Genomic DNA, 27,526 nt, shown 5'->3' with positions numbered 1-27,526 from the left:
TCCATACTAATGTGTGTGGAGGAAAGAACCCGTCTCCTACTGCCTCCTTAACCACCAGACAAAGGCATCTTGAGTACATTTGACTGAAGAGCCACTTCATTGCCATCGTATCGCACTTTTTGAGACTCCATAGTGTCAAGATGTTCTCCCTGGTGCTGGCTTAATGGATCACTTCTAAAAGCGTACACACTATTTATTTTAAAAGTCCTTTCCCAGAAGGTCCAAGAAAGACAGTTGAGAGGAGGAGATAAAGTTGAGATAAACATCATCCTGTCTTTATAGCTGTAAAGTTTGAAAGTTCCTAAATGGTCTGGGCTGGGCTGGAAACCTGAGTCTCACTTGGAGTCTCCTCAGGGTATTCTTAATGGTTTTAGCTAACTGGGGATCTTGCTGGAGTTGAGTGCATCTCTCCAGTTTTCCTTTTGGTCTCTCTGTCCATCCTCCTCGTATTCTCTACCCAAGTGCCTTCGAATTCATTTTTCTAATTCTGCTGAATGATATATCTGTGTAAATTTAGCACATAACAAAGAAGCTCATCTGCACTAGTTTGGGTGATATCTCTTGGAAAATGCCTTGACTGAAAATGTTATTTCACACCCTTAGCATCTATAGAAGGCAAGGTTACACAAATATGTCGGGATACCTGTCCGTTTTTGAAAACTAATGGAGACGGCATCTGGACCCATACGTAAAACCGTCTGTTTAATAACACCATGAGGAGGCTCTATGGACACCTCAGACACATTTTTTGCCCCAAAACTTTACTCAACAAGTTCTGTAAAAAGTGAATGACAAGATATCTGGGAAGATTAAGTGAGACTGTGTGCACAAAGTTTCTTTTCCAATGTTTAGCGCATGGTGGTTTCTCAATAAGGTAGAGTTATTGTGTCCTTCTAAACTTGGAATAATGGCGCAGACAACCCATCAGTTTGCCAGGCCAAAGCCCAAGCGTGACCCTGAACTCCTTTCTCCTAGATGATTAAACACAAAGATCCACAAAGCCCAGCTGTGTCAGTTATCTGCTTATTGCTTCGAAGTTCCTAATGCACCCTTCAGTATGTGCTGAAGTATGTACTGCACCCTGCAGTGTGATCAACAGAATTCCTTTAAGCACTTCTGCTTTCAAGTGTGCCCCGGGTTATGCTTTTGCAGCGGTAGAGGGATACAGAGGAACAAGAGGCTTTTTGTAGTTTCCAGTATGGGCTGGGAATCAGCAGGTAGGTGTGAGAACAGCCAGCGGCCTCTGCCCCAGACAGAACACAGACCCTCTGCAACCTTGCAGCCTCTGCCTGGCATTCATCTTTCCTCAGCCACCTGTACAGACTTCATCCATTCATCAATGAAAAAGGTGACTTTTTTGCTGAGTTGGAGAATAGTTTTTGAGTGCTGGAAGACTATTTCCTCAACTTTTTTTGTGCTATGACATTATGGCCACAGACACGACTCACTTTTAAACTGAATTTGCATTGCTAACACACCCTCCATTACTTTCTTAAATTTAGACAACAAATAAAACAATAAATCAAACTCTGATCTCTAGTGCTTATTTCCATGGTGTAATCGCTGCCACCAGGGCCAATTCCAAGCTGCCAACGCAACATCACTGAACATGCAGTTGGTCGAGATGCACAGGAACACACTGTCGTGTATTATTTCCACCACACAAATAGAAGAGGCAAAAATAACCCCCAAAGCATACATAACAGCAAAATGAAATAAAATCATCAGAGGATGAGGAATTTTGAATATATTACCTTTGTTTAAAATTTATTTGGGGTGAAACTCATTTAGCTTAATTTTGTATATAATAATAATTTGTGAAAGTATACAATTTAAATTTAATAATTAACAACGGACTCTCAAAATGCCTGAAATCCTACCATTCACCTCTTATGAACCCGTGGGAACCAGCTCGGGCATGCCACTGGATCAGACCCTCATGGATATTGCATAAGTATCTAATATGTCACCTAGCCTCCCACCCATTCGTTGATTCTCCACATTTCAAACATGTACAGGCCAGAAACCCTCATCCACAATTTCAAATTCAACAAAGCTCTGAAAATTGCAGCCGTGGTGTAAACTCACTTTGCTGTAAAATCATATCTGAACCAGTATGACCATTTATTCTATTTTTAATATCACGTTTCCCTGAAAAGATTTTAATATGTTTGATAATGGGGGGTTGTCCCAGACCTCCACTTGGGGCATAAACTAAACAATATCTGCATTGTTTTACAGTTCCAAAATCGGAAAAATTCTCAACGGATTCAAGGGTTTTAGACAAGAGATTGTGGACTTTTAGTGATCTTTGCAAAATAGAAATACAGTCACAGGTTCTCACCCATCAGTGCCTCCCTATCACCTAAGGGATAGAATCAAAGCTCTTAAACATGATATATAAGGCCCATAAGCATCTTTCAAGTTTCTTCTCAATAGCTCCCCCCTTGCCTTCCTATATCAAACTACTTCTAGGAGTCTGATCAACCAGAACTAAAGTTGGAGCTGGGCTCATTAGTGACCCCACATCTACACTGTGCATCCTTTGGGAAAGAATCAGGACCCAGGTAATGCAGGGGTGTGGTCCAGCTTTCTTGCTCTGTCACTTATGGGATCTTCATCTGGCCACTTCATCTTCCCTAGTCTCCACCTCTCATCTATAAAATGCCAGTCATACAACCAGCAAGCATGTAGGGAAGATAAAGCAAGTTCATGGACATGAAGATAATTTTGCATGTGATATATACTACATTAAAAGAATTTTTAAAAATGGTACTGATAAACCCAGTGACATGGCAAGAATAAGGATACAGATTCAAAGAATGGACTGGAGGATACGGGGTTGGGGGGGCGGGGGGCAAAGGGGAAGCTGGGACGAAGTAAGAGGGTAGCATAGACATATATACACTACCAACTGTAAAATAGATAGCTAGTGGGAAGCTGCTGCATATCAAAGGGAGATCACCACGATGATGGGTGATGCCTTAGAGGGCCAGGACAGGGAGAGTGGGAGTGAGTTGCAGGAGGGAGGGGATATGGGGATATATGTATAAATACAGCTGATTCACTTTGGTGTACCTCAAAAGCTGGTGCAAGAGTGTAAAGCAATTATATTCCAATAAAGAGCTTAAAAAAAAAAGAGTTTTTATTATTCGTCATTCTGAAACTAGAATATTGGTTTGAAAGCAGATATTGTTTAAACCACTGATGTATAGCCAGGGATTTCTCATCTCCCCAAAAGGAGCTGAAAGTTGATATACCTGAAGCCCAGTCATTTCTATCACATACAAAAAAATGCTATGCTTGAAAAGTCTTGTGTGGTTGGTCTATATTACAACCCCTGTAACTTGTAATAATGGATGGGTCTTATTCCATTAGAAAAAGGAGGAAAGGGGACAAGCGTAGCCCCAGGCTCTCACCTTTCTGGGCCTGTGTGTTTATATGTTTGCTTTGTTTAGTCTTGCTGCTGTTATTTTGGAGGTTTTTTTGTTTGATTGTTTTTGTTGTTGCTGTTTTTTGCTGCACTACAAATAAACAGAAGACTTAAGTGTGAAAGGTCATTCAAAACCTACGTGCGTGCCGTTCCTTTTACAAACAGCCTTCCGTCTTCTGCTTGAACAGTTACAGTGAATGGGAGCCCATTCATTTAGTCCAGATGCCTGAACTGTCTTCTTTACAACTAGCACCTCCTTCCATTACGAAAAGGAAGTCTGAACAAGCAATAAGGGTAAACAGGCAAGGAAAAGAAACTGGCAACGTCTTACTCTGGTAGAAATGACTGGAATCAGATCTTTTCTTAAAAGTAGGTTTTGGTGGAGGGTTGTGGAAGAAGTAAAAGAATTTTGAGAAAGAAGAATGACCAAAAAGGAACACAAAAATCACTACCTTTTAAAAAGGAGAAATGAGTTCCAATGTGCAAAGGAAGGAAGTCTGACAGCACATAAGCAAATATGATTGTTTGAAATTCTACATGCAGAGGATACACACTTCATTGTTGTCCTTAATATAAATGTGTACCACAAGACAAAAGAGAAATAGAAAACTAGTTGCCAGAGAGTTCTTACCAACTTTTTGAGCTTCCTATTAGGTTCAGAGGTAGGTACAAAACTTGTGTCTTTGGGGCAAAGCTATTCATATTTATCTGGAAACTGCTGGTTTTAGCAATCATCCTAGTTGATGTTAAATCAAGCACACAATTATAGTGCTAAACCTCAACGCAGATGACACAATCAGATTTACCTTTCGACAATTGATATCCATAGGCCATTGTAATCGCTGAACAAAAACATTCAAACAAACAAAAAAAGTTAAACTTCTATACAAATAAAACCAAACAAAATATGTACCATTAAAGAAATTACTGATACTATTATTTGAGAATTCAAAAATAGCCACCACAGATTTCAAAGGCCACATTTGTGCTTTCTTTCTTATAAATGAGATACACTGTAGAAATGAAATGAGATACATTATAGAAACGAAATAGGTAAGTGTTTACTTCTGATGTGACCTTCAGAATTTAAGTAGACATCTAGCTTAATCAAGGCAGGCTTTTAATTTGCACAAGTCATACTTTACCCTGCAGATGGGAGGTGGAGAGTAGGGAATAAAGTGTGAATTGGTGAAAGTTAACATATGGACTCTAAAAAATGGTACTGATGAACCCAGTGGCAGGGCAAGAATAAAGGCACAGGTGTAGAGACTGGACTTGAGGACAAGGCATGGGGCTGGGGTGGGGGGGTGGGGGGGAGCAGGGGGGAGGAGGAAGCTGGAAGGAAGTGAGAGAGTAGCATTGACATATATACACTACCAAATGTAAAATAGATAGCTAGCGGAAAGTTGCCGCATAACATAGGGAGATCAACTCAATGATGGGTGATGACTTAGAAGGGTGGGATAGGGAAGGTGGCAGGGAAGCTCAAGAGGAGGGGGATATGGGGATATATGTATAAATACAGCTGATTCACTTTGTTGTACAGCGGAAACTGGCACAATAGTGTAAAGCAATTATACTATAATAAAGATCTGGGAAAAAAAACATAAATAAAAGACTTTTCATTAAAGCTAACCCAGAGATAATATAGAGGTGGTCAAGATAGAAAAAAAGGTAGAGGCTACCAATAACAACAACAAAAACTATTGCCTTTTCCCAATGGTTAGTGCTTGTGAACAGAAGAAAGACACTGATGTCCATTGAAAATCCCCTGTGTGCTGGGGACTTTGCTAAGAATTTTACAATGTTATCTTGCTTAGTCTTCATATCAACTCTTCAGGTGTATATCATTATCTCCAATTTGTGGATGAAGACACAAATGCTCAGAAATTGTCAGGTTGGTTTTCAAAAGTTCATTTTAATTCAATTTTTGGAACCCATTTGAAACCATAATGTAATCTGGTGATCAGACAGAGGGACTCATAGGTTATTTGGTTCTGCATTCCATTGATGGAGGATTTATTCTGCTTGACTGGAAGGTGAAACATCCCAGTGTTGCCCTCCTAAAATTTACTCAAAAAACATGTCCCACCCAGAAGTGAAAGATAAAATGATTCTTCACTCAAGTACAGGAATTACTGAGACTTTCGGCTGGAACCTTTGGTGATTGTATTACCAAGAAAACTTACTGAATCAATTAAGTATCTCAAATGGAGTTCTAATTGCATTCTCCATTTAATATTATGGATTCTACAGAAGAAAAGAGATGCCTCTAACACTTATTATGCGCATACTTTAGCTATTATTGTAAAGACCACGGCATTCCTAATATTCACCTGGTGGGTGAAAAAAAGGTCACACAGACACTAGAGTCTTAGGGTAGGACAGAAAGTTAACCATCTTCATGGTGTCTTTTGCAATGAAAACCCCTGTGGCTAAGATAAGCCTTGAGGGTGAATGGAGCACTCATTAAAGTGACAAGGACTTAAGTGTTAGGTGTGGTTTTTATCCTAACTCTGGATAGGTGGCCTGTCTTTCAGGTGTTTTTCCTTGTTGTTGTTGTTAATTTTTACTTTATATTGGAGTATAGTTGATTAACAATGTTGTGTTAATTTCAGGTGTAGAGCAAAGTGATTCAGTTATACATATACATGTATCTATTCTTTTTCAAATTCTTTTCCCATTTAGGTTATTACAGAATATTGAGCAGAGTTCCCTGTGGTATACAGTAGGTCCCTGTTGGTTATCTGTTTTGAATAATGCAATGTGTACATGTCAATCCCATACTCCCAACCTACCCCTCCCCGCCTCCCAGGTGACCTGTCTTTATCCTGCATGATTCTCCCAGTTTTGTTGTTCATGTTATCGTACCCACTGATAAAATTCACACTGTATATGTTGACCTCATTCATCCTCTTTCCCATCCCTCCTTTCCACTGTACCCAGAGTGGGATGGTTAGTAGCCGGATGTGGTCAGAGGGAGAGTGCTTACAAGAAACAGAGACTGGAACCAGAGAGATCAGTTAGGAGGCTAATGCAATGGTTCCTGAGAGCAATGATGAGGGCCTGACCTAAGGTAGTCACGGTGATGGCTGAGTGAAGCAACTAGCCTGGAAAACAGGTGCAGAAGTCAAACCTGGTCATACCATCAGCCATGGAGCGCCACAAAACTTTACTCTCCAACTCTATATGTCAATCGATTATCTCACCGTAACTAGGAGGAATTCTTCCACGGGGCCATCTCTTATTCTGTTACAGCGTTGTCAAGGAAAAGGCTAGCTCTCCACTACCCTTCACTTAGTCATAACTACTCACTCTGTCAAGAGCCAGAAGCCTTGAATCGTCTCTCCAGAAGTCTTAGCAATGTGGCCTGTCAAGTCTTCCATGGCAGTCTCAATGGCCCCTGGCTGCGTAGGAAAAAGAAAATACCTAGTTTAGAGAAGACTAAGTCCTCTTCATGCTTATAATTAGTTACTACATCCCAGAAACTCCTCCAAAAAAGTTGACCAGGAAAGACAATTCTTGGAGTCACCCATTTGTTGTAGGCACTGCCTGCAGGAGAGCTTAGTCTTGAACTCTGGTATTTACTAAGCTGCTCTCCTTGGGTGGTCCAAAAGTGATCCAAGACCTGTGAGAGTTTCATAATCTTACTCATACTTTCTCATAGAAATTGATAGCCGTTTTCAGAGGGCTATTTTTTTCTAATAAACAAATGTGTATCAGGAAGTTCAATGCATTTAGCAATCCGTACATTTTAAAAATCTAACGTTTCTCTCTTTGAAGAGTACGTGGCAATAAAACACAAAGGAGGAAAGCTTCTCCCAATGTTGTGACTATAATTTTAGCTGGCTCTGGGAAATGAGCTTTTTGTCTCCTTGCCTCTCTTTCTCTACCTTTCTCCAAACAGGTATTTCTACCATGAGACTGCCTCCAGCTTAAAAATGGATAACCTCTGTCTTCATAATAAATTCATAGACCTTCTAGCTCAGTGATTCTTAATCTCCAGTGCACATCAGAATCACCTAAACTGTGTTTTAAAACAGATTTCTGGGCACTGTCACCAGAGTTTCTGATCCAGTAGTTCTGGGGTGGGGCCTGGGAATTTGCATTTCCATCAAGTTCCCAGGTGATGCTATTGGTGTGGGACTCTGCTATAAGAACCATCGTTCTCTAGGCAGTTACTTTCAGCCTTCGTTACCCATCAGGATCACCAGGGGAGCTTTTGAAAATCCTGACCCCAGGGCTGTGCACCACGCCGATTACATCAGATACTCAGTGGACAGGATCCACGTAACAGTACATCAGGATTTTTAAAAGTATCCCAGATAACTCCAATGTATAACCAAAGTTGGGAACCACTACAGCCAAGGGCTGTAAGCCATTTCATGTGTGAAAACGGGTCTACGTAGGGAAGTATATAACTAGTCAAGTTCACTCAGCTAAGAAGTGACAGAGACAAGACAGGAAACCCAAACATTCCACTTCCAGGTCTATAACTCCATGTTGGTCTCATGCCCAACCCTGGGACAAGTACACTACAAGTTCTCATATATTCTCTATATGATACGGCTTTATGCTAAACACTTAATCTTCCGTAAATTTTAACATTCCTAATCCTCCTAGCTTGAGACCTTTCTCTCCCAAAAGGAAACAGAGACAGTAGCCTGGCTAGGACCCATTCAAATGTATTCTCTTCCCCAGAGGTGATGTGATTTTAGGATTTTGGTTTGCTTCTTTTCTCAGTCTATGATAAAAGGCTTTGTTTTTTTGGTTGTTTATTTGTTTTTTTAAAACAATAGTAAAACTAATATTTAGTACACAGTAATTTAAAACATTTGGAACACAAACAATTAACATGTTAGATTTCTTTGTATAAGACATGTCAAGAGTAGTTTGATTAGTGCCTTTTTGTCATATAACTTCCTATACAGAGAGAACATCTTTTCTATGCCTTGGCGAATTGTACTCCTTTCAAAGTTTACATCAGCTTCCACTATTGTATACTTTGAACTTTCAGTTCCATGAAATATCTCTGAGAATTCTTTTGATGTAGTTTTTGCCAGCATCACTTCTTCCAGGAAACCTGTATCCTTGCTGTCACAATCACTTTCCTCACTTATGTCAATAAGCCCATCTTCAGTGAACTAGTGAATATTGAGCTGCATCTCTAGAGACTCTTGAATATTGGAGGTATCAAGATTCCCACAGCCAGCTGTTTTTTTCTATGACATCATCTACATTTTTTTTAAATTTTTTTTCTTTTTTCTTTTTTTTTCTTTTTTAAACTTTTTTTTTTACAATAGGTCCTTGTTGGTTATCTATTTTAAATATAGCAGTATGTGCATGTCAGTCTCAAACTCCCAATCTATCCCTTCCCCCTCACATAGGATAAAAGGCTTTGAAAGGTGTTGGCCGCAGAGTCCACTGGTTAATAAAAACCTTATATGAGTCCACATGTAAAATACAGGAAAAGAATGAAGCTGCTTCAGATTCAGTGGTGGTAAGTGACGCAGACCTTTCCCTACTTAGCTCTCCCCCTCCCTTCCAATTCATTCCGCATAGCCCAAGCCATCCAGGAAATGGACAGGACAGCTATACGGAGTTGAGTGACCTGGGTTCACATTCCAGATCTGTCATGAATAAATTCTGTGATCTACAGACAATTATTTAACTTTCCTTGGTGTCCATTTCTTTATCTGTAAGACAACTGAGGAGACTGAAAGAAAGCTTTCTGAGCCAAGCTGATGATCAAAACCTCCTGGAAATCTTTAAGAAAATATGATCATAGCCTTTTACACTGAGATTCTGATTTCTCAATTTTAATGTCTCCTGTTGAATTGGAAAGTCAGCCAGTGGACTGAATGATTTCTGACTCTTTTGTCATCCTCTGCTGCTGGTTAAAGGGTTGTCACCCCATGTCTGTCACCCCATGGCACCCCATGTCTGCTGAAACCTGTGTGTCATGCAATCAGTAAGTTCTGGGACACTAATCTAATATGCCTGGAGCTCCCACTGACACAGGAGGTTGTGTTAACATCACTGGTTTCCAGTGATCCAGCCGGTAGGACTAGACTACCCTGCAGGGAAATTTCCTATGATTCTGTGACAATTCTCCCATCACCCATCAACCTCAGCCCCCCAAGATACAATCTGACTCTACCAGGCCCACTGGTCAAAGTTTTCTAAAAAACGATACTTTCTTTGGTGACTCATCATGGCTATTTTTCCTGTCTCTCTTCCTGTATTCACATAATATCTGCCTCAAGCTAATATAACTTGGTAGTGAAACTAATACTTTCCAGAAGAAAAAAATTATAAGTGGAATTGGAGAATAATAAAATGACCCTAAAATAAGCATTTTGTGGAATGCTTTTATACCAGGCACTTTGACAAAAATACATAAAGATAAATAAAAGAATGTAGATTTTTTCAAAACCTTACTTGTCTTCCCTATGGAAGGCAATTGGCAAAATCTATCAAAATGATCTATCCCTCAATGCACACATTCCATTTCTGTGAAGTTATACTATAGACATGCTTGCATATGTACAAAATGACGTGTATAAAAGTACCTTTTGCAGCCTGGCTTGTGAATAGCAAAAACTTGGAAACTATGCAGACATCCATCAATAGGAGACTTGTTAGATATATTATGGAACATGTTCATGCAATGAAATATGATAAATAAGTAAAAAAACTGAACAAACGTATTAGTACGGAAAGATTTCAAAATGTATTATTAAGTGAAAGAAAAAAATATTCAGAAGAAAGGGTAAATATGCCACCTTTTGTGTGAAAAGGAGGAGAATGAATAAGAATAATTATTTGTGTTTTTTTGTACAAGCCTAAAGTCACTCTAGAAGGATACAGAGAGAATGTTAACAGTGGTTCCCTAAGGTTAGGGAAGGAACTTGATGAATGGAGACAGTGGATGGGTGCTGTTTTGCTGTACACCTTTTCAAAAGTTAAACATTAAAAATAAAGTGTACTCTTTATAGAATAGTTTGGAAGTCTCTGGAGTTCTATCCATGTCCTCACTGCCTGCATTCTCACCTCCAGTGGAAATATAAGTTATGTGTCTATGGAACAGTTATTTTATGCTCCTCCATTTATTATTATTGGTTACTCTGATAAATTAACTTCCGCCATTGAGTGTCAAGAATGACATAAAGTGTGTGAACACCTTGACTTGTGTCCAGGACAAGGTTTTAAACCTCAGCCTTTCTGCTGGCTGTGAGACCCACTTAAGTCACCTTGTCATTCCATGCATCCGTGTAGACGTTTGTTAGATGGGTAAGATATCATTAACTGTAACAGAGCTGTTAGGAAATGGCAAAAACATTTGGTAACACTGAAGAATAAAAGACTTCATTATCATCCTTCTTGCTAATATTAAATAGAAGGGAAATCATTGTACCAGGATTGGGGGATCAAATGATTACTGCAATGGAACGATTAGCTCTGAGACTATTTGCAGTCTAGAATGATATGTACTCATCATTCAATCAAAGGAAGCTTGGCAAGGGAGTACACATACATTTCTAAATTTTAAGAAAAAATCATTAGGGGGGTCCTTATTTATAAGTCACTGTGTCGCATAATGGGCAGTATTTTCTCTAATAGTCTAGCACTAAAAATTTTCAATCAAAACAAACGTACTGAGGAAAGTTCAAAGACATATATATTTGTTTCCTTGTGTTTCCTTGAACTAGACTAGCCCGGGGCCAGTTGTCACACAAACAATATTCATGTTGCTGCTGACATTTTCCCATGTACTGGACTCCTTAGCTAGACAGTGAGAGGAGGGGACAGGAGAGAAAGGAATGCCTCTAGGTACTTAGACACAATCAGCCCTCTCTTACAGGTGTCATCCTGCCCAGAGAGGGTTTGCTTTGTGGTAAATTCATAAGGTAAGAAAACCAGCTGTGGATTGGAGGAGATTTGTAAAGCCTAGGCAAATTTGTCTTTCCCTGAAAATGAAGGAAATGCTTCTTATTTCATGATTGTTAAATGTCTGCCCTCAGATAGAAACACCAACTTTATTACCATCTTCAAAGGATTTTGGTGTGAGAAGAGGAGTCAAGAAACCTTTTGCCCAGTGAGATATATAATTTTTAAACCAGAAAGAAGAAGCTCACACAGACCATAACAATACAACTAATATATTTAGTTGTTCCCAGTACAAGAGCAAGACATGGGGAAGCCTGTAGTAAGAGAAGAGGGGAAAGGAGAGAGTATGAAAGCCAAATTAGTGTCATGAAGGCAACGACATCTTGCCACACAATGGGAAGTCCCAAACCTGCTTATTAAAGTCTCGTTGCTCACAATGGAACACAGGCTATAAAAAGGCCATGGGGAACCATTAATTAAATATTAAAAGATCAAATAGTTTTAGTCCCATTAGTTTGTATGTAATTTACATTCTCAAGTATAAATTTAGAGATAATTCCCCATCTCTAATCGCTTTCAACTTTCTGATAAGGTATCTGCAAATGTAGAGTCCTACAGGGAGTTTAAATATATCTTTCCCCATGCAGATCAAGTATTGTTCCTTTCATGAGAAGTTGCTTTTGAATATCACTCTCCACAACTAAAGTGATTATCATAATATACTTCGAGTTATTAGCCTTGAGGGGTACTTTTGTTGAGGGAAGGCAGTAGGCCATTTTTAGATACGTCTAAGCAATTATAGCAGATGAACAAAAATAAGAGGAAAAGGTTATCCAAGCAGACTGATACCAAATGGTTCGACCTTCATTACAGTGACTCCTCATTCACTGTCCAGGGTCAGGGGCAGTGGATGGGTAGTGGAAAGTGCCAGGAATCTTGGGTTCCAGGCCTGCCACGGCCCCTAAGTTGCTGGTTGTCTTTGGACAAGTCACATCTCCTTTGTGTGTCTCAGGGGTGGGATTAGATATTCTCTGAGGCCCCTCCTGGCTCTGAGTAAGAATGTTGCTAAGACATATCGGAAGAGCAAGTTGCAGTAAATAAATAATTGGCTGGAAGCCTGAGGAAAGAAAGCAACAACCCAGAGTGACCCATAAAAGAACATAAGAGGTTTAAGGGACCGGATTGGCTCCCTTTATGACAGGGTATTCAGAGGCAGGATCTAATGCATGATGTTATGATGCTAAAAATGCCTCATTTGTCCTAAATTGACTCATACGTCCATATCAGTCACATCTTCACATATCCAGCTTGAAACTCAGATAACTCTTCTTCCTTCTTATTATAGCATGGGGTGTCCACTCCTAGCAGCTGAGAAACTGAGTTCCATCCTGCCTCAACAAGCCAAGGAATAACTTTCCTTTCCATGTTTAAAGATGTGAATAAGAAACAACCTAAATATCCAGCAAAACTTAAATAAACTGTACTACATCTTCACAGCAGGATGTTATAGAGTGTTAAAAGTGATATTATGAAAGTATAGTTATTGACATAATAAATATTTGGCATGTAATCCTATTTTTTTGCACAATAAAATGTGCATGTAAGGAAAAAACTAAGAAAGTATATTCACCAAAATGTATCAAAGCACATTCATATACTTTGGTTAACTTTGAGCTGTGGAATTATGGTGACCTCCATCTCGCTTATCCACATTTTCCATTTTTTTTCAATAAACCACCTCCTATGGAATTATTTGAAAACTCTTTAATAAAATAAAATGCATGGCCAAGGAATTTCCCCACTCAGTCACTTACTGCTCTTCTGAATTTGCCACATATATCTTTAAAATTCTTACACTATAATAAATTGATTTTTTTTTAATCACTGCATGGAATCACAGAACTATGAATGGGAATTGGGGAACATTGGCTCTAAACCTAGCTTTGCTACTTACTAGCCTCTTGGCCAAGTCAGTGCTAACTATTAGGACCTTGGGTGAGCCACTGCCCCTCTCTGAGCCTTAGCTTTCTCTGAAGATGAGAGCACTGACTAGCAATCAAAGTGTGGTCTGAGAAGAGAATGCATGAGTATTGCCAGAGAGTTCATATAAATGCAGAATCTAAGGCCTCACCCCAGACCTACTGAATCAGACCAGTATTTTAACCAGCTCTCCAGGTGATCTGTTTGCACAATAAGGACTGAGAAGCACTGGACCACATCATCCGTAGACTTCATTTCGGCTCTAAGAAGTGATACCTTATGATGAACGTTTCATAGATCTGAGTCATTCAGAGCCCTGGTCTGATTTAATTATCCCTTGAGAAAATGAGTTTCTTCATTTGAACCTCTTTCCTGCTACAGACCCTATACGTCTACATTTATATCTCACCTTAGAGGTCATGCTGAGGTCATGGGCCTCTTAATATCATTTCTTATTACCAATAACAGAATGTGAATGCCAAACCAATAAAAAAGAGGAAGAAAGCATTTAGAATAGCAAGAGATGCTGTTTATGAAAAGTTAATAGATGTGTCTTACACTCTACTAAGAACTCTTAAAATTAGCTTATTTAAACTCCCATATAAAACTGGTATTTTATCCATACTTTGAAGATGAGGAAATTTATATATATATGAAAAAATATTTTATATATATACACATACGTACACACACACATGCAAACATACATACATACATATATCTCCTCCCATTTCCTCAGCTACCAGCACATCAGCCGATTCGTGGTTTACAAGGTAGTAAAACTAGATTATTCCTTTATTTATTCAAAATAATATTTATCATTATGTTTCAATCGAGCCAACAATTGTACTTTCATTTTCTCACATGCATTAAAGCACATTCATTATACTCACATGCTAGAAAAACTCTTCATATTTTGCCTCTTGATCTGAAGGAAAGTGAATGCTGACTGCCTCGGAAATGTAGCCCTTTCAGCTACCTCCTAAAGAGTCCTCAGGTCCACTTCAGACTCACTGATAAGATTAGAAGGTCCTCCTTCCAAAGCTCTTGAGAACGTAAAGTTGTTTTCTATATACCTGATGGAGAAGATATTCTTCACAGGAATAAGAGTCGATCACTGAAAACCTTTCCTAAGGGGCCACATGTTCAATTGTACATTATGGTAGAGAGAGCACTGGCCTTAGCGACAGAAGATGTACAGCCTAGCTGCAGCTCTTACACTAATATTATGTGACTTCACTCCTCTGAAACTTCAATACATTTACCACTAAAACAATAATGATAAGCCCTTTCCTGCCTGCCTCACACTGCTGCTCCAGGGGACTGTAGTTTATAAGCTACATGGAGCCACACAAATAAAAGCAAAGAAATAAATAAATAATTGGAATAAAAATTATTTATTGGAATAAACAATTGACACAATCTAAAGCTCTATTATAGCTTTAGTCAATTTAGCCAAGCTAGAACTACATTTTCCAGAATTCCCTTTTCTGTCTGCTTCCACATTAGTGTTGGCCACAAGAGATGTTTGTGTCAGATTGGAAAGGCAGAAGTGAAACATCAGTCGTGTTTCCTTGCTGAATGAAGATCAGGGGAGGATAATCAGGTCCCAGTGCAGAATAATCAGGTCCCAGTGCAGCTCACGTTCACAGCTGCCAACCTCCTGTTTACTAGATGGTGTGGGAGGAAGGTGGGGGAAGCCCCTGGGCCCACGGCTCCTTTTGTTACAGTCAGGCCTCCTCCCTTAGATCCTCCTTCCCTGTGCATCTCGGTGGAGAAGGGCACTGGCTTCTGAAAGTGACTGACATCTTCAAGTTCAAACTTGGTGGGAGACAAACACAGGTTCCATTTTTCCATGGTGAGTGCTACTCAGTCAAAAGGAATTCCAATTACCATGCAGGTTCCAGGTTTTCCCTATTCCCTGTTCCTACTTCACAATGGTCAATTGGTCGACCTATAGCAACTTTAGACCCATCATCAAATGCAAAGACAACAGCTTTGCACAGACTTCTCAGGCAGCTCTCTTAATTGTACCAGCTTCCAATGACAAAGCCCTTATTTCATATCATTCATCACTGCTCTGTCCTCAAACCCTGATGGATACATCATTACTATCAAAGGAAAGGACACTTTAAGGGATGCTTTGATTTCCTTCCCAGCTATAGCTTCTAACTTAACTTTGCATATTCAATGAAGTTCACATACCTTGGAAAATAAGCCATTTGCTTTACATATGCAAACACACACACACACACACACACACACACACACACACACACACACACACACACACCATATGGAACGTGCCAAAGCACTTTGCACATGTGAGTCACTGAATACAGGTGAGTCACTGAATACAGATAATATGGGTATATATCTTCAAACACACACAGACACACACACACACACACACACACACACACACAGTCCCTTTAGTTACAACTTTATCTTAACCAAAGGTATATTTTAAAGGCTAACAAATCAGGGTTCATTTGTTAAAGCACTATAAATAGTTTCAAACTCTTGGCCACTTATTTAGGAGGCTGAGCTAAAAAAAATTTCAATAAAGAGATGTTCCAGGTACACTTGAAAAATCAAGTGGTCCTGCCACAGTGCACAACCCGCAATTTTGCCTCCAGCTGATCGCAGCCTATGAGCTCACTGCTTTGATGCTCAGGGAAGAAGCTCAGCTCCAGACTGCAGCTACAGACTTGGGATAAAGTGCCTGCCCCCGTACTGTTCTACCAGCATGCCCCCGCACACCCTTGAGGTTTAGCCCTTTCTCAGCACCCCTTTCCACTCCATCACCCGTGTCTTTTCCAAACATACTACAAATACTCCCTCTGGGCTCACAGCTTTATATTCTAGCCAGTCTGGTTCTCTCCCCATAGACCATTAATTTATTGGGGTCAGGTCTAGCATGAATACAGGACTGAGGAGTCAAAGACCCATGGAGGCTGGAGGACCTGCTTCTCCTTGATACTATCTGATAGTCAAAAATAGACCCTTAAGTTTCTCTGAAGTTCAGATCCTTCACCTATAAAGTGGAGAGAAGGATGCCTACTTCACAGTTATTGGACTATTACACGAGATAAAGGTGAAAACAGTTGGTAAAACATGTGGTATATGGAAGGATATTAGGATATTTTTAAGGAGAAGTCTTATATAGTATTTAAGAACACTAATGGTTTTATGATTTTACCCGTGTAACGAAGTACTTCCGTGAGGTATAAGGCTGGTGATAGGGATTTGGGTAGAGCGTTGATTCAGTCACGCTTGACAGCCTTGAAATCCTCCTTGGCCCTGAGACCGTGCCTGGGTCACCCTCCTCCGTGGACAGCTGATCAGCCTCAGAGGGTTGGTCATCTCCCTCTTGCTTCAGAGACACAGGCTGGAATCCTTCGAAACTCCCAATTGTTGACATTTCTTCAGCCTAAAACGAAGGAAGAAACAATCGTCTCAGGAAAAAAAAAAAGTCACCTTTGTTCTAGCTATGGCAACGCAGTCCATAATGAACAAGTGATGCTCCTGAAACTGACAAACCCACCACACATTAACTCAGCAGAGGCACTGGTAGATGCAGGGCAGTAACACAGACTCTACAGTCCTCTAGAGACATTTACCAGGGGGAAGAAGTGAAGACCCTCTGCACAGAGAAAAGGAAGCTGCAAGTAGTTCCCTTTTCCCCATCTTTATTCTTGGGGACAGGAAGCTGAACAAGAGAACAGCAGTATGGAATCATCATCAGGCAATTTCTCTTCAAGTTCTCGCAGCACTTTCGCTTGAAAACATACCAGCCTGCAAGCTTATTGAAGAGTTAAAAGCAATGATAATGCCCCTTCTTGTGCACCTCTTGGGTAGTAATAGGGCACAAAAGCACTTAGAACTGAACGTATTTTTAACTGCAAAACTGCAATTCTAAAAATGTATCTTCAAGGATACACTGGGAGTATAGCCAATATTTTATAATAACTATAAATGGAATATAGCCTTTAAAATTGTGAACCACTACATTGTACACCTGTAACTTATATTGTACATAAACTATACTTCAATAAAAATTTTTAATAAATAAATAAATAAATAAAAACGTATCCTAAGGAAATAATTTAGACAAATACCAAGACCTAAATATAGAAGGTTGTGCACTACAACATCGTGTCTAATAGTAGAAAAGTACATAACTTTATGTCTAATAGCAAAACATTGTGTTATAATAGCAACATTACACCCTCACACAACAGAGCATCTAATACCAAAAAATATATAGTGAAACTGAGTATCCATCAGCAGAGAACCAGTTAAATAAGACACCTCCGACTGCACAGCAAATAGAATGTAGTCATTAGAAATGTGAGGATGTATTTTTACCATGGGATGATGTCCACAAAAAAACTGGTAATGGAAAAAATGAGTTATAAAATGTTATGAATAATATTATTCAAATTTGTTACAATTCAGAAAGAAAGAAGGAAGGAAGGAAGGGAGAAAGAAGGAAGGAAGGAAGGGAGAAAGGGAGGAAGGGAAGAACTAATACCTGGACTTGCATATGTATATACACGTACCGTAGGACAGAGGTTAGAAAAAATCTAAGAGGAAGTAAAATAAAGTATTAACAATGATTATCTGGGACAAACTAGTGGTGACCAGTGGGGCGAGGGAAAGGGGGAGGGGCAAGACAGGGGCGGGGACTAAGAGGTACCCAGCACGCTGCATAAAATAAATAAGCTATGAGGGTATATTGCACAGCACAGGGAATATAGCCGATATTTTATAATAACTATAAATGGAGTATAACCTTTAAAAATTATGACTCACTGTGGTGTACACCTGAAACATACAGTATTGTACACCAACACTACCTCAATTAAAAAAAATGATTATTTATGGATGAGAGGGTTACAAATGATTTCTATTTTCTGTTTTCATACGTCTGGCTCCTTACAATGACTTTATCTGACTTAAATAGAAGCACAATCGATTTATCTCTATTCTGTAAATATAAAGAGGTAACACAAAGCAAAACGAAATAGAAAGTACATGCTAGCTTAGCAAAAAGCCTCCTCGATCGAGTGGCCACCCTCAGGCTGAAGCCACATGGTTCTGGCCACAGCCCGCTACCACCAATGCTGCAAGGGAGTGGGGTCTCACACCCAGCATCACCGGGGAACCGGAGGCGCCATCTCCGTGTCAGGGCTGCCGCGGCGTTCTAAATCAAATTCCATTTCCTTCGCTCTTACGAAACAACAGAAAGTGAGACGGGGCCCCTCCCCACAGCAAGTTTAGGTGATTGAAACTGGGAATAGAGTATTCAAGAGAGGTAAAAAAATAGCATGAGCATATAATTTATTGTCTAATCCTGGACCCTTCTGAGCATGGAAAAATTGCTATCAACGGATCACGTCAGGATGATAGGAGGAAACCAGCATTGTCTCAGGCAAGTGGAAACAAACACAGTCACCCTGAGGGGCTTGAGTGGAGGGAGAACACAGCTGGTGAGGGACTCACAAGTGAAAAACCCTCTGCCGATCACATTACAGGTTATTTCCTCCGATTTTCACAGCAACCTTAGAAGGATGGTTTCTTCTCCATCTCTCGAGGGATCCCAGAGTTGGTGGGACCACCCCGGGGCACACTGGATAGTGACAGCACCTGGACTCCCACTCAGGACGCCCAGCCATGCTTTGAGTCCAACAAGCCCACCATGGTGCTGGCTGTCTTACAACAGGAAGGGCTTCACTGAGTTTTAGGGTAATTTTTTAGGCTACTGGCCTGTGAGAAATACAAGGACATGCAAGGAAAGGCAGGAGACATTGTGTGTGTGTGTGTGTGTGTGCTCGCGTGTGTGTGAGAGAGAGAGAGGGAGCACTGAGGCACTGTGGCCTCCCTGGCAGCTGCGTGCTCCATTTTTGCAGGTCTACCACCTCTATTACAGTGGCTGTTGGAAGGAAGTGTGTTTCTAGAGTTCCCTGTAACCTGTGAAGGAAGGTTTGTGCCTTTGGGGAAGGAAAGCCTGCTTCTGTATTTGCAGAACTCTGTGAACTGGAGCCTAACAACAGACATCTGTGAAAGGCTCCAGTGCCTGGAAAACAGAGGGAGGATTTAATTAGCACCACTTCCTCTCCCTCAGGCTGTCTTCTCTGGAAACACTTGGGGAAGGGAAGGGAAGCGAAGCACTTGGAGACTGAGCTTTTGAGGTCTGGGAAGAAGGAAACTCTCAGGTCCAGTTAAATTCTGACAGCCAGGAAGAGTGGAAAAACTGAGCACAGCCACCTCTGTCCAGAATGATTCTAGTTCTGTGTGTCATGGGGACATCTTTGCAAGGAAAACGAACGTGAATTCTTCAACAGCATCCCAGATACGAGATGACTGCCACGCATCGAAGCAGCCCCTCCATTCCTCAGCACCACCTGCCCAGAGCCAAATCTGACTACATGTTGGATCTGTTTCTTTTACTTTAACCTTTGCTTCCCATTGTTTTTGTTCACTAAAAGGATACTGTCTATACACAATGCCTCAGGGAACCCTGCTCTTCTGCCTGAATGTTAAACCAATGTGCTTTTGTTCAAGGAAACATCCTGACCTTGTCCACCTGTGGATGGCTGCGAGAAAATAGACATGAACACATCCCCTCCCCAGGGATGGCCATTCCAGGGGACATTTGCAAATTGATGGCCTTCTTCCTCTGCTTCCTCATCTCCTCCACCTCTCTGTTCTATAAAAGAAACTGGCACCCAAACCCAGATAAGATGGTTAGTTTTGAGACTTTAGTCTGCCATCTTCTCAGTCTGCCAGCTTTCTGAATAAAGTCATATTCCTTGCCTCAACAACTCGTCTCTGATTAATTGGCCTGTTTTGCAGTAAGCAGAACGAGCCTGGACTCAGTAACAGATTTATTGATAGATTGATAGCAAATGAATTTTTGTGTTTTTTTTTTAATTTAAATCATGTTAGATCTGCTTTTATAATAAACAATAACATACACAAGTAAATGTGTTGTTCCACAAACTCAGGAGCTTGCCAGGTAAAATCTGAAACTGGCCTCTGTAAAGAAAAGGCAAGAAGAGACCAAAGAAAGAAGCAGACCCCTCCAGATTGGTAGGTGACTGGGTTCCCAAGCAAGGGAACTTACATACCAGGCTTTTCCTGGGCAGCCTCAAGGTGAGGAGACCTCCACACCTGCCTACCAGAATTTTAAAAGTTTATAGAGAGGCTTTAACCGGGTCCAGTCACATATTCAGTCCAGATGGTCTCAACACCACATTGCTCTCTCAAGACCGTGTCCTCGAAAAGGGCTGCCACTGTGGGAACAGGAGGTGAAATGTCCATGTACATTGCAAGGACAGGGCAGGGGGTGAGGAGCCGCCCATTGCCCAGTCCACTTCCTGATCAACTAGCGACCACGTCCTCTGGATGACCTCCTCCAGCAATGGCAAATAAATATGTAAAGAAGGGCTACCCTTCCTTTGTTCAGACAATAAGAATTCCACATTTCTCAGCTTCCAGCAAATTCAGAGTTAAATTGAATATTGTAGTGCAGTAAATAACTTGTTTCTGGATCCTGGTCTAAGCATACCTGCCTCCCTTTGTACACACTTTCATCTATCTCTCTGGGACTTTTTCTAAGAATATTTCAGGAGCATATAGGGCATAAATGACATTTAGAGAATTATTGTCTAGTCCAACTCCTTCATTTTTCAAATTTTGGAACATTGATGTAAAAGACTTGCCCAGGGTCACATCACTAAATAAGAATCAAAACACGAAATCAGACTCCAGGACTGTAATTCACTGCTTCAAGTTGTAGCATTTAGAAGAAAAGCAGAGAAGTAGTTATCAAACTTATGCACTGGTAAACTGAAGACACTTTTGCCAAAGGTTTGCAGTCAGTCAGCCTTGCTTTGCCCTGAGATGGAAGATACAGCTTCCATAAAGCAGGGCTTCTCCTCATCTTTTCCGCATCAGCAGCCCACACCCAGCACTGCAGGTGAAGTTTCCTCCTCATCTGGCGTCAGGCTGACTCATCCTTGGGCACAGGAGGCCTAATGCCTGGGTCCACCAAACTTGTAGGGGCTCAGGAAATGTTTTCATGTATTTTAAAATCAGAAGGGAAAAATTAAATTTCATGATCAAAAAAACTTTTCATTTTTTTCTCATATCAGAGAAAAAGTGAAATTTGTAGGCCACCCAAAATCTATTACATTTTTCCTAAAGACCAAAATAGATTGTTAATAAGTAAGTAATAAGATACTGAACTATTTATAGTTATAGAAACACAAGTTTGAACAGCGATATTATTATAGTAGAGACTTCCACAAAAGCAAGAGTTTTAGGCCCACAGAAGTCATACCTGACTTGAACCTGCATCTTACTATTCACGTTCCTTGCTTGATATTGCATTCTGGGGCTGCCCACTAGACCATCAGAGCTAGAAGCACCCCCGATTCTAGCACTGTCCAATCTCCTTATGAAACCGTGGGTAATCATTAGCCAAATCCATTTCCCCTTCCTTTACTAATCAAGGTTGTTCAAGATTTGTCTTCTGAGCAGCACGTAGCCTAAGTGAGAAGATGTTAGCCTGAGCTGTTTTCCGGGAACTTGGAGTCAGTTGTGTCCAGTTCGAGCTGAGTTGGTTAGGACTGGATAGGACCACTGACCCTCCAACTGGGCACGTGCAAGGGTCCATCCACTTGGTGACCTTTAATGCCAGAGGGCTAAGACTCCATCCTCAGATCATGCTAAGCACCTCCATTTGTAAACGTGCAAAAGCCTGTCGTCAAGTTACATCTACGGAATGTCGAGTACTGCACCTTTTCCCGATCACTTTTCCCCACACTCCCCACGCTCTCCCCACCTCAGATGGTCCCACTTTCTTGTGCTTTATCCCGTAAATACGCAGAGCCCCTTGCCTTCGGGAGGCAGGCCTGAGACTCGCAGTTCTCCTATCTCCTTCCCTGGCTGCCTTTTGAATAGATCCTCTCTTGGCTGCAAACCTCAGTGCATCAGCATTTTAACTTGCTGCACGTCAGACAAAATGAACCTGGTTCGGTAACACTTATCCTGGAAAATTCTGTTCCACTATGCACTGAAAGATTTCTGTCCTATAGACAAACTGTATAATCTTAAAATAACTGTTTCTGCTTTCTTAAAATCAAAGGGAGATCCAGCATAGTCAACCTCTAATAAATATGTGCTTCCCAGAGAAGTAGATGCATAAATCCCTGAGAACTTCTAATCAGCTTGAAAGGGGTCGCTGGCCACACTGAGTGGTCACAACCCCAGACGGAGACAAAGAATGAGGGAGTTAGGGGACTTTTTTTTTTGCCTTCTCACTAGAGTTTAATAAGGAACAGTTTGGACATAACAAAAAGCATCATATTTCTGATCAAGAAAGCAGGACTGACAATACAGAGAGATATTGGTAAAACTCAGCCCTGTTTCATGGTGAACCCCTTCTTAGGGCCGTGTATTCTCCATTTCCTCAACACGACTCTTCCTCTTTGTCCATCTAGTTTTAAGAAGTCCTTCTTGGCTCCCTGCTGTCTGTCACCCTGGAGAGCCTGCACAGCCAGTCTCTCCCTTGCTTCCTTTACTTTCCATGACTGTCTCCTAGGATGTCCATTAAGCCTCCATGGGATTTATTTTTATTATCCTATGCAACTCTAGTGCAGGTATCTGTGATTTGCACAAAGTTTTTGAAATATTAATAGCTACTTGAGTGTCCCTATTACCACCTCCCTGGATCCTTGGAAAGATAGAATGCCTCGGTAGGAAACACCCATCTATTCTAACCTCCGCATTTGGTAAATGAGGAAACCGAGACCCAGATGGGTTATGCATCCCCTTTAAAAGTTAAAGACGATAAAGAATGAAGTTACGGCCACCAGAGGATTAAAAATACAGTATCCAGAGGAATATTTGTGGGCCGACCAGTAGCTTAGAAAAGTCAATGTTTTGTTAACAAGAACTGCCACCCTCTTGCAGGTGAGGCAGTGCTGGGCTGGGGAGGAAATGTGAGTGTTAGTTCCGGTGGCTTGGGTTGCATTCGAAGACGTCAACTGTGTTTTTCTGATGGTGACATCTCTACCCACGTGAAGGGGTTAACATTCTCGAGGCACAGCCCCAAAAGGAAAATCTGCTTTTAATTTTGACATTTCATAAAGGTAATTTATGTGAATTTATGTGCGCAGCCTTTCCTGAGTCTCTCTGTGAGAACAGCCAAGGGGTGTGCAGTGGATACACAACAATACTCTAGCACCTCGAAACTCTCCAGCAAGCCCTCCTCTGTGCCAGCTGAGATAAGAAAATTGGCAAACAATTCCTCACAATTTCACATTTTGTACCTTAGTGATAACATGCCAGCAGGGCTGCTCTGTGTCCCGGGGGAAAGTGGAATTGATGAAGGCTCTCTTCCCTCCCAGCCCCTCCTCTGCCAGGCAGGGCCCTCTGCTCTGCTACCTGAGCTTTCACTCAGCTGGGGGGGCAGGGATGATGAGGGGAGAATACTGGGCCGTTATAAAGAAATGTGGGTCTCCACTCCCTCCCTCCCTCACTGGGTAACCATGGGCAATGGCGTCCCATCCTCTGCACGGCAGGTCCTTCATCTACAAACTGAGGGGCAAGACATTTATGACTGGCAAATATGCACTTCTGAAAATGACTAACCCATTTCAATCAAAACAGATCCATGCATCTGTTTCTGGGCTTCTGAAGCTTTCCTTTGGGGGGAAATGTACTGAAGTCCGGAGTTGTTGGACTAAATTATCCCTTCGAGCTCAATCACGCCACAAGATTTAATTTTGCTCCAGTGCCCGGAAGATTCCAGATCTAAGCGTAACAGAGGCTGTTCAATGTGGTTTCCCCTAGCCCCTCTCCAGCTGAGCGTGTTGGTTCCTTGTGATTCAAGCGCTGTGAGGGCAAAGGAAAAGGATTGTGATGGCAGTCGTGAATTTGGAGATTCTGGGGTGTTTGGCCTGTCTGTGACTTACCTCTAACACAAGTGGATACGCACAGTGACCAGAGATGCTAGGGACACCCACAGTGGAACATTGACACCCCACCCGTGCCAGGGCCAGAGACATGCTAGAGCCTCAATACTATTTTTGCATTTAAGAAGCGAAAATTTTAAAGGTTTAGAGGTTTGTGTGAGCTTCTCACACAAAACATCAATTTTTAGAGGGGTTTTCTCAAAAATATACCGAAAAGAATTGATTAGGATGAGGATATTGCCTAGAGCACTTGGTGAGATAACAGGTCCCTTGAAGTTAACGTGGCACGTGTCCATGAAGGCGTCTACCACTCACCCAGCCCAGGTTACGATGATGCTGGAGTTCGTGACTCCCGTAGTGTTTGTCACACTGCTCTGGAATCACCATTTACTTTACTCTCCTGTCTGCACTCCTGGGCTATGAGCAACTTAGAGACAACCCTTGGCATGGGATGGTCCACAGCAGGCACTTAGAACTAGTTCTCAGATGGATGGATGGATGCCTCGCTTGTGTCTCTGTTAGGTCTGAGGTCTGAGGGCAAGTCTTAGGGCTGATCTGTTGTTGTTTGCACATTATCTCATACCTCATTCATGAGCGCTCGGTAAATGCTTGTGGACTGAGTAATGAAGCTCTGTGAGGCAGGAACAGAAATAGCTCTGTACACATGCACTTACACTCAGACACACATCAAAACACATGCCACAGTCTTTCATCTTTAGATGCTCAGGATCTAGTGGTGGTGATGGAAACATAAGTGGATAACTACAGACTAACGTGATAGAGTCAGAATAGGAGAAAGTGCACAAATACAACGGAAACAGAAGATGGGAGTAGCAGGGGTGAGTGGAGAAAGAGGCTGGAGAGGGTGGAAATTTAGAGCTGTGCAGAAAGATGGGAGAGACTTCTCTCTCCAAGAGCTGACTGCATCTCAGAAGATGGGTGAGGACATTCCCGGCAAAGGTGCAAAGGGGTGAGGTATGAGGAGAAGGGTGTGTTTGAGGGACGGCGGATAATATGGTGCATGTAAGTCAGACGTCAGCTGCCCACCTCCAGCCCCTACCCCTTGAGGTGGTGCTAACTCTTGGTCAAAACTGTGGCTCTCTGACAAGATGAAACTCTGAAATCCTCCTCACACGTCCTCTGTATCCCCTTCTCTCTGCCATCTCCCCTCCATTCCTGCTGGGATATGTCCCCCACAGTCAACCCAGAGGCAGAGTCTGGGAGCAGCACTGTTAAGATTCCACCTGCTTCAAGAACTTCAAGGAATTAACAACTTCCTTAAAGATTTAGAGCAGTCATGGAGAGGGGAGTCACATTGTGTATGGTCCAACATTGCCCCATTCATCCATTTCTTCTTTCTGTCCAGGGTAGCGATTTCTGCTTTGTATGTGTGTTCCTTATTTGAAATACTTATCTATTTCATCCATATAGCCAGGTCTCTCAGGTTCTCCCATTAACATCCCCAAATTAATGGAATTCCCCACCAAGATGAATTCTGGAGATACTTATTAATATAAACCTGTACAAGGATTTGTGAGTCGGGGAGATGTGTCTAAAAAAGTAGAAAGGGGAGATTGGGGTTGACATATATATACGCTAATATGTATAAAAGAGATTAATTTTTAAAATTATTAATTTTTTTTAATTTATTTAAATTTTTTTTAAAAAAATTAAAAAGCAGAAGGGATCCAACCTATAAGCCAGACATCAAGGGTAATGACATCTCAGGCAGTAGCAGAAGCGTCTACTTTGCAGTTGGCCTAGGGGCAGAGAGGGGACAGGAAAGTGGTGGCATCCTCCTGGAGAGGAGAATGATTACGCCTAAATCAACAGCCTCCCCATACGCTCCAAAGAAAGAAAAAAGAAGCATGCAAGGCATTCACCATGTTTAAGATATTGGTCCCGACAATGAACTTTGGGGTCCTATAAGCACTTGAATTTTTTTTTTTTTTTTTCAGTACAAGTGAAAAAGAAAGGAGCAAAGAAGTGAAAAGAATCAACCCAGGCCAACAATTCAGCCTGCAGCAGCTCCATTTTTTTTTTTCTCTCTCTCCAAAGTAATAAGATCCCTGATTTTGAATCTGCTGATTCAAAAACGAGATGGTGACAATGCCTAAAAGTTCGAGCCAGTGTCTTTCCCAGTTATTGGGACATCCCAGGGGAGTGTGTGGATTCTGTCTACCAGGAATTACTACCTACCCAGCATGAATCCTTGTGCCAGGGAGGGGCACTAGCCTGCATTCCTCAACCAGGTGTTCCTGGCTGGGAGCTCTGTTTAAGGAAGTCGCCCCCAAAGCCTGGGTTTCCTGCTAGGCCAACTGTGACTTCTCACGTACAGATTTCATGAAATTCAGGGAAAGACATTCATCCAAATGCTGACAACAGTCGTTTTTCCCGCAAATAAAAACTATAGCCTTTATTATTTTAATGACATTTTCACTATAAACATTTTTAGTGAAGTAGGACATGCATTCCAAAAATCATAAATGTGCAGACCAATGAAGTATCATAAACATAAACACACCCATAGGTCAACAAACACCACATTCCTGGCACCTGGACAGGATTATTTTTCTCAAAGTGAATATTCGGTTGGCTTTACATGAGGGAATCACTGCCAGACAGTGTAAATACCATCTAACTCAACAACCTCAGATGACGAATAAGAAACCAGATGCACCCATGGGATCAGGGGAATGGCTACCTCAGGTCGCAAAGCAAGTTAGAGGAAGTACCAGGATTTCAGGCCCCTCTTTCCTGTTTTCATTGCCTTCAGTTTCTAGGAAGACTTAGCTGACCTGTGCAGCAAGAGGAACTTGCTTGGTGACTCATTTCTCCAGGAGTCTGAGGTCAGCTCCCTCTGGTCCCCATAGAGCCAGGCTCTGAGGAGCTGTCCTGAAGATACCACTCTGAAATTCACACAAACCATCATTTCCTTCTGTCAGGGGGCCTGGTATACATCCAACACACGATAAACTATTTGTTAAGTGAATTAATAAAAAGACACTTCACATTATCAACAGATGCTCTTCAAATTCTCCCTCTTCTTTTTCCATTACCAGACTGGTCATTTGGACCCGTGGCCTGTGAGATGACCCTCCTCTTTTCTAAAGAAGGAAGTTATCGTGGTGAGTGACCACTAACTGTATCACAGGAGGAACAGCGGAGGGAACTGGAGAAACTGGGTTGAGAAGAGAGAAAGAGTGGAGGACTCTGATGACTCTGTCTGGATATC

At 41.4% G+C, this 27,526-nt stretch overlaps 1 protein-coding gene across 3 annotated transcripts in view; it reads right to left on the bottom strand.

Annotated features, from left to right (window-relative positions):
* The window catches only part of TPRG1 (tumor protein p63 regulated 1), a 144,520-nt gene that overhangs the window by 99,044 nt on the left and 17,950 nt on the right, over positions 1-27,526 (bottom strand). For all 3 annotated transcript variants that reach the window (XM_057738126.1, XM_057738128.1, XM_057738127.1), the window contains exons 2-3: positions 16,506-16,736; positions 6,749-6,840 (exon numbers count right to left, since the gene is read on the bottom strand). In XM_057738126.1, the coding sequence (XP_057594109.1) occupies positions 6,749-6,840; positions 16,506-16,736 (323 nt within the window). The remainder of the gene's footprint in view (positions 1-6,748; positions 6,841-16,505; positions 16,737-27,526) is intronic.

This window comes from Hippopotamus amphibius, chromosome 6 (genome assembly GCF_030028045.1).
Source record: "Hippopotamus amphibius kiboko isolate mHipAmp2 chromosome 6, mHipAmp2.hap2, whole genome shotgun sequence".
Classification (NCBI taxonomy): Eukaryota; Metazoa; Chordata; class Mammalia; order Artiodactyla; family Hippopotamidae; genus Hippopotamus; species Hippopotamus amphibius.
The sequence above is the reverse complement of the archived record's forward strand: the minus strand, read 5'-3'. Positions and strand labels throughout refer to the sequence as shown.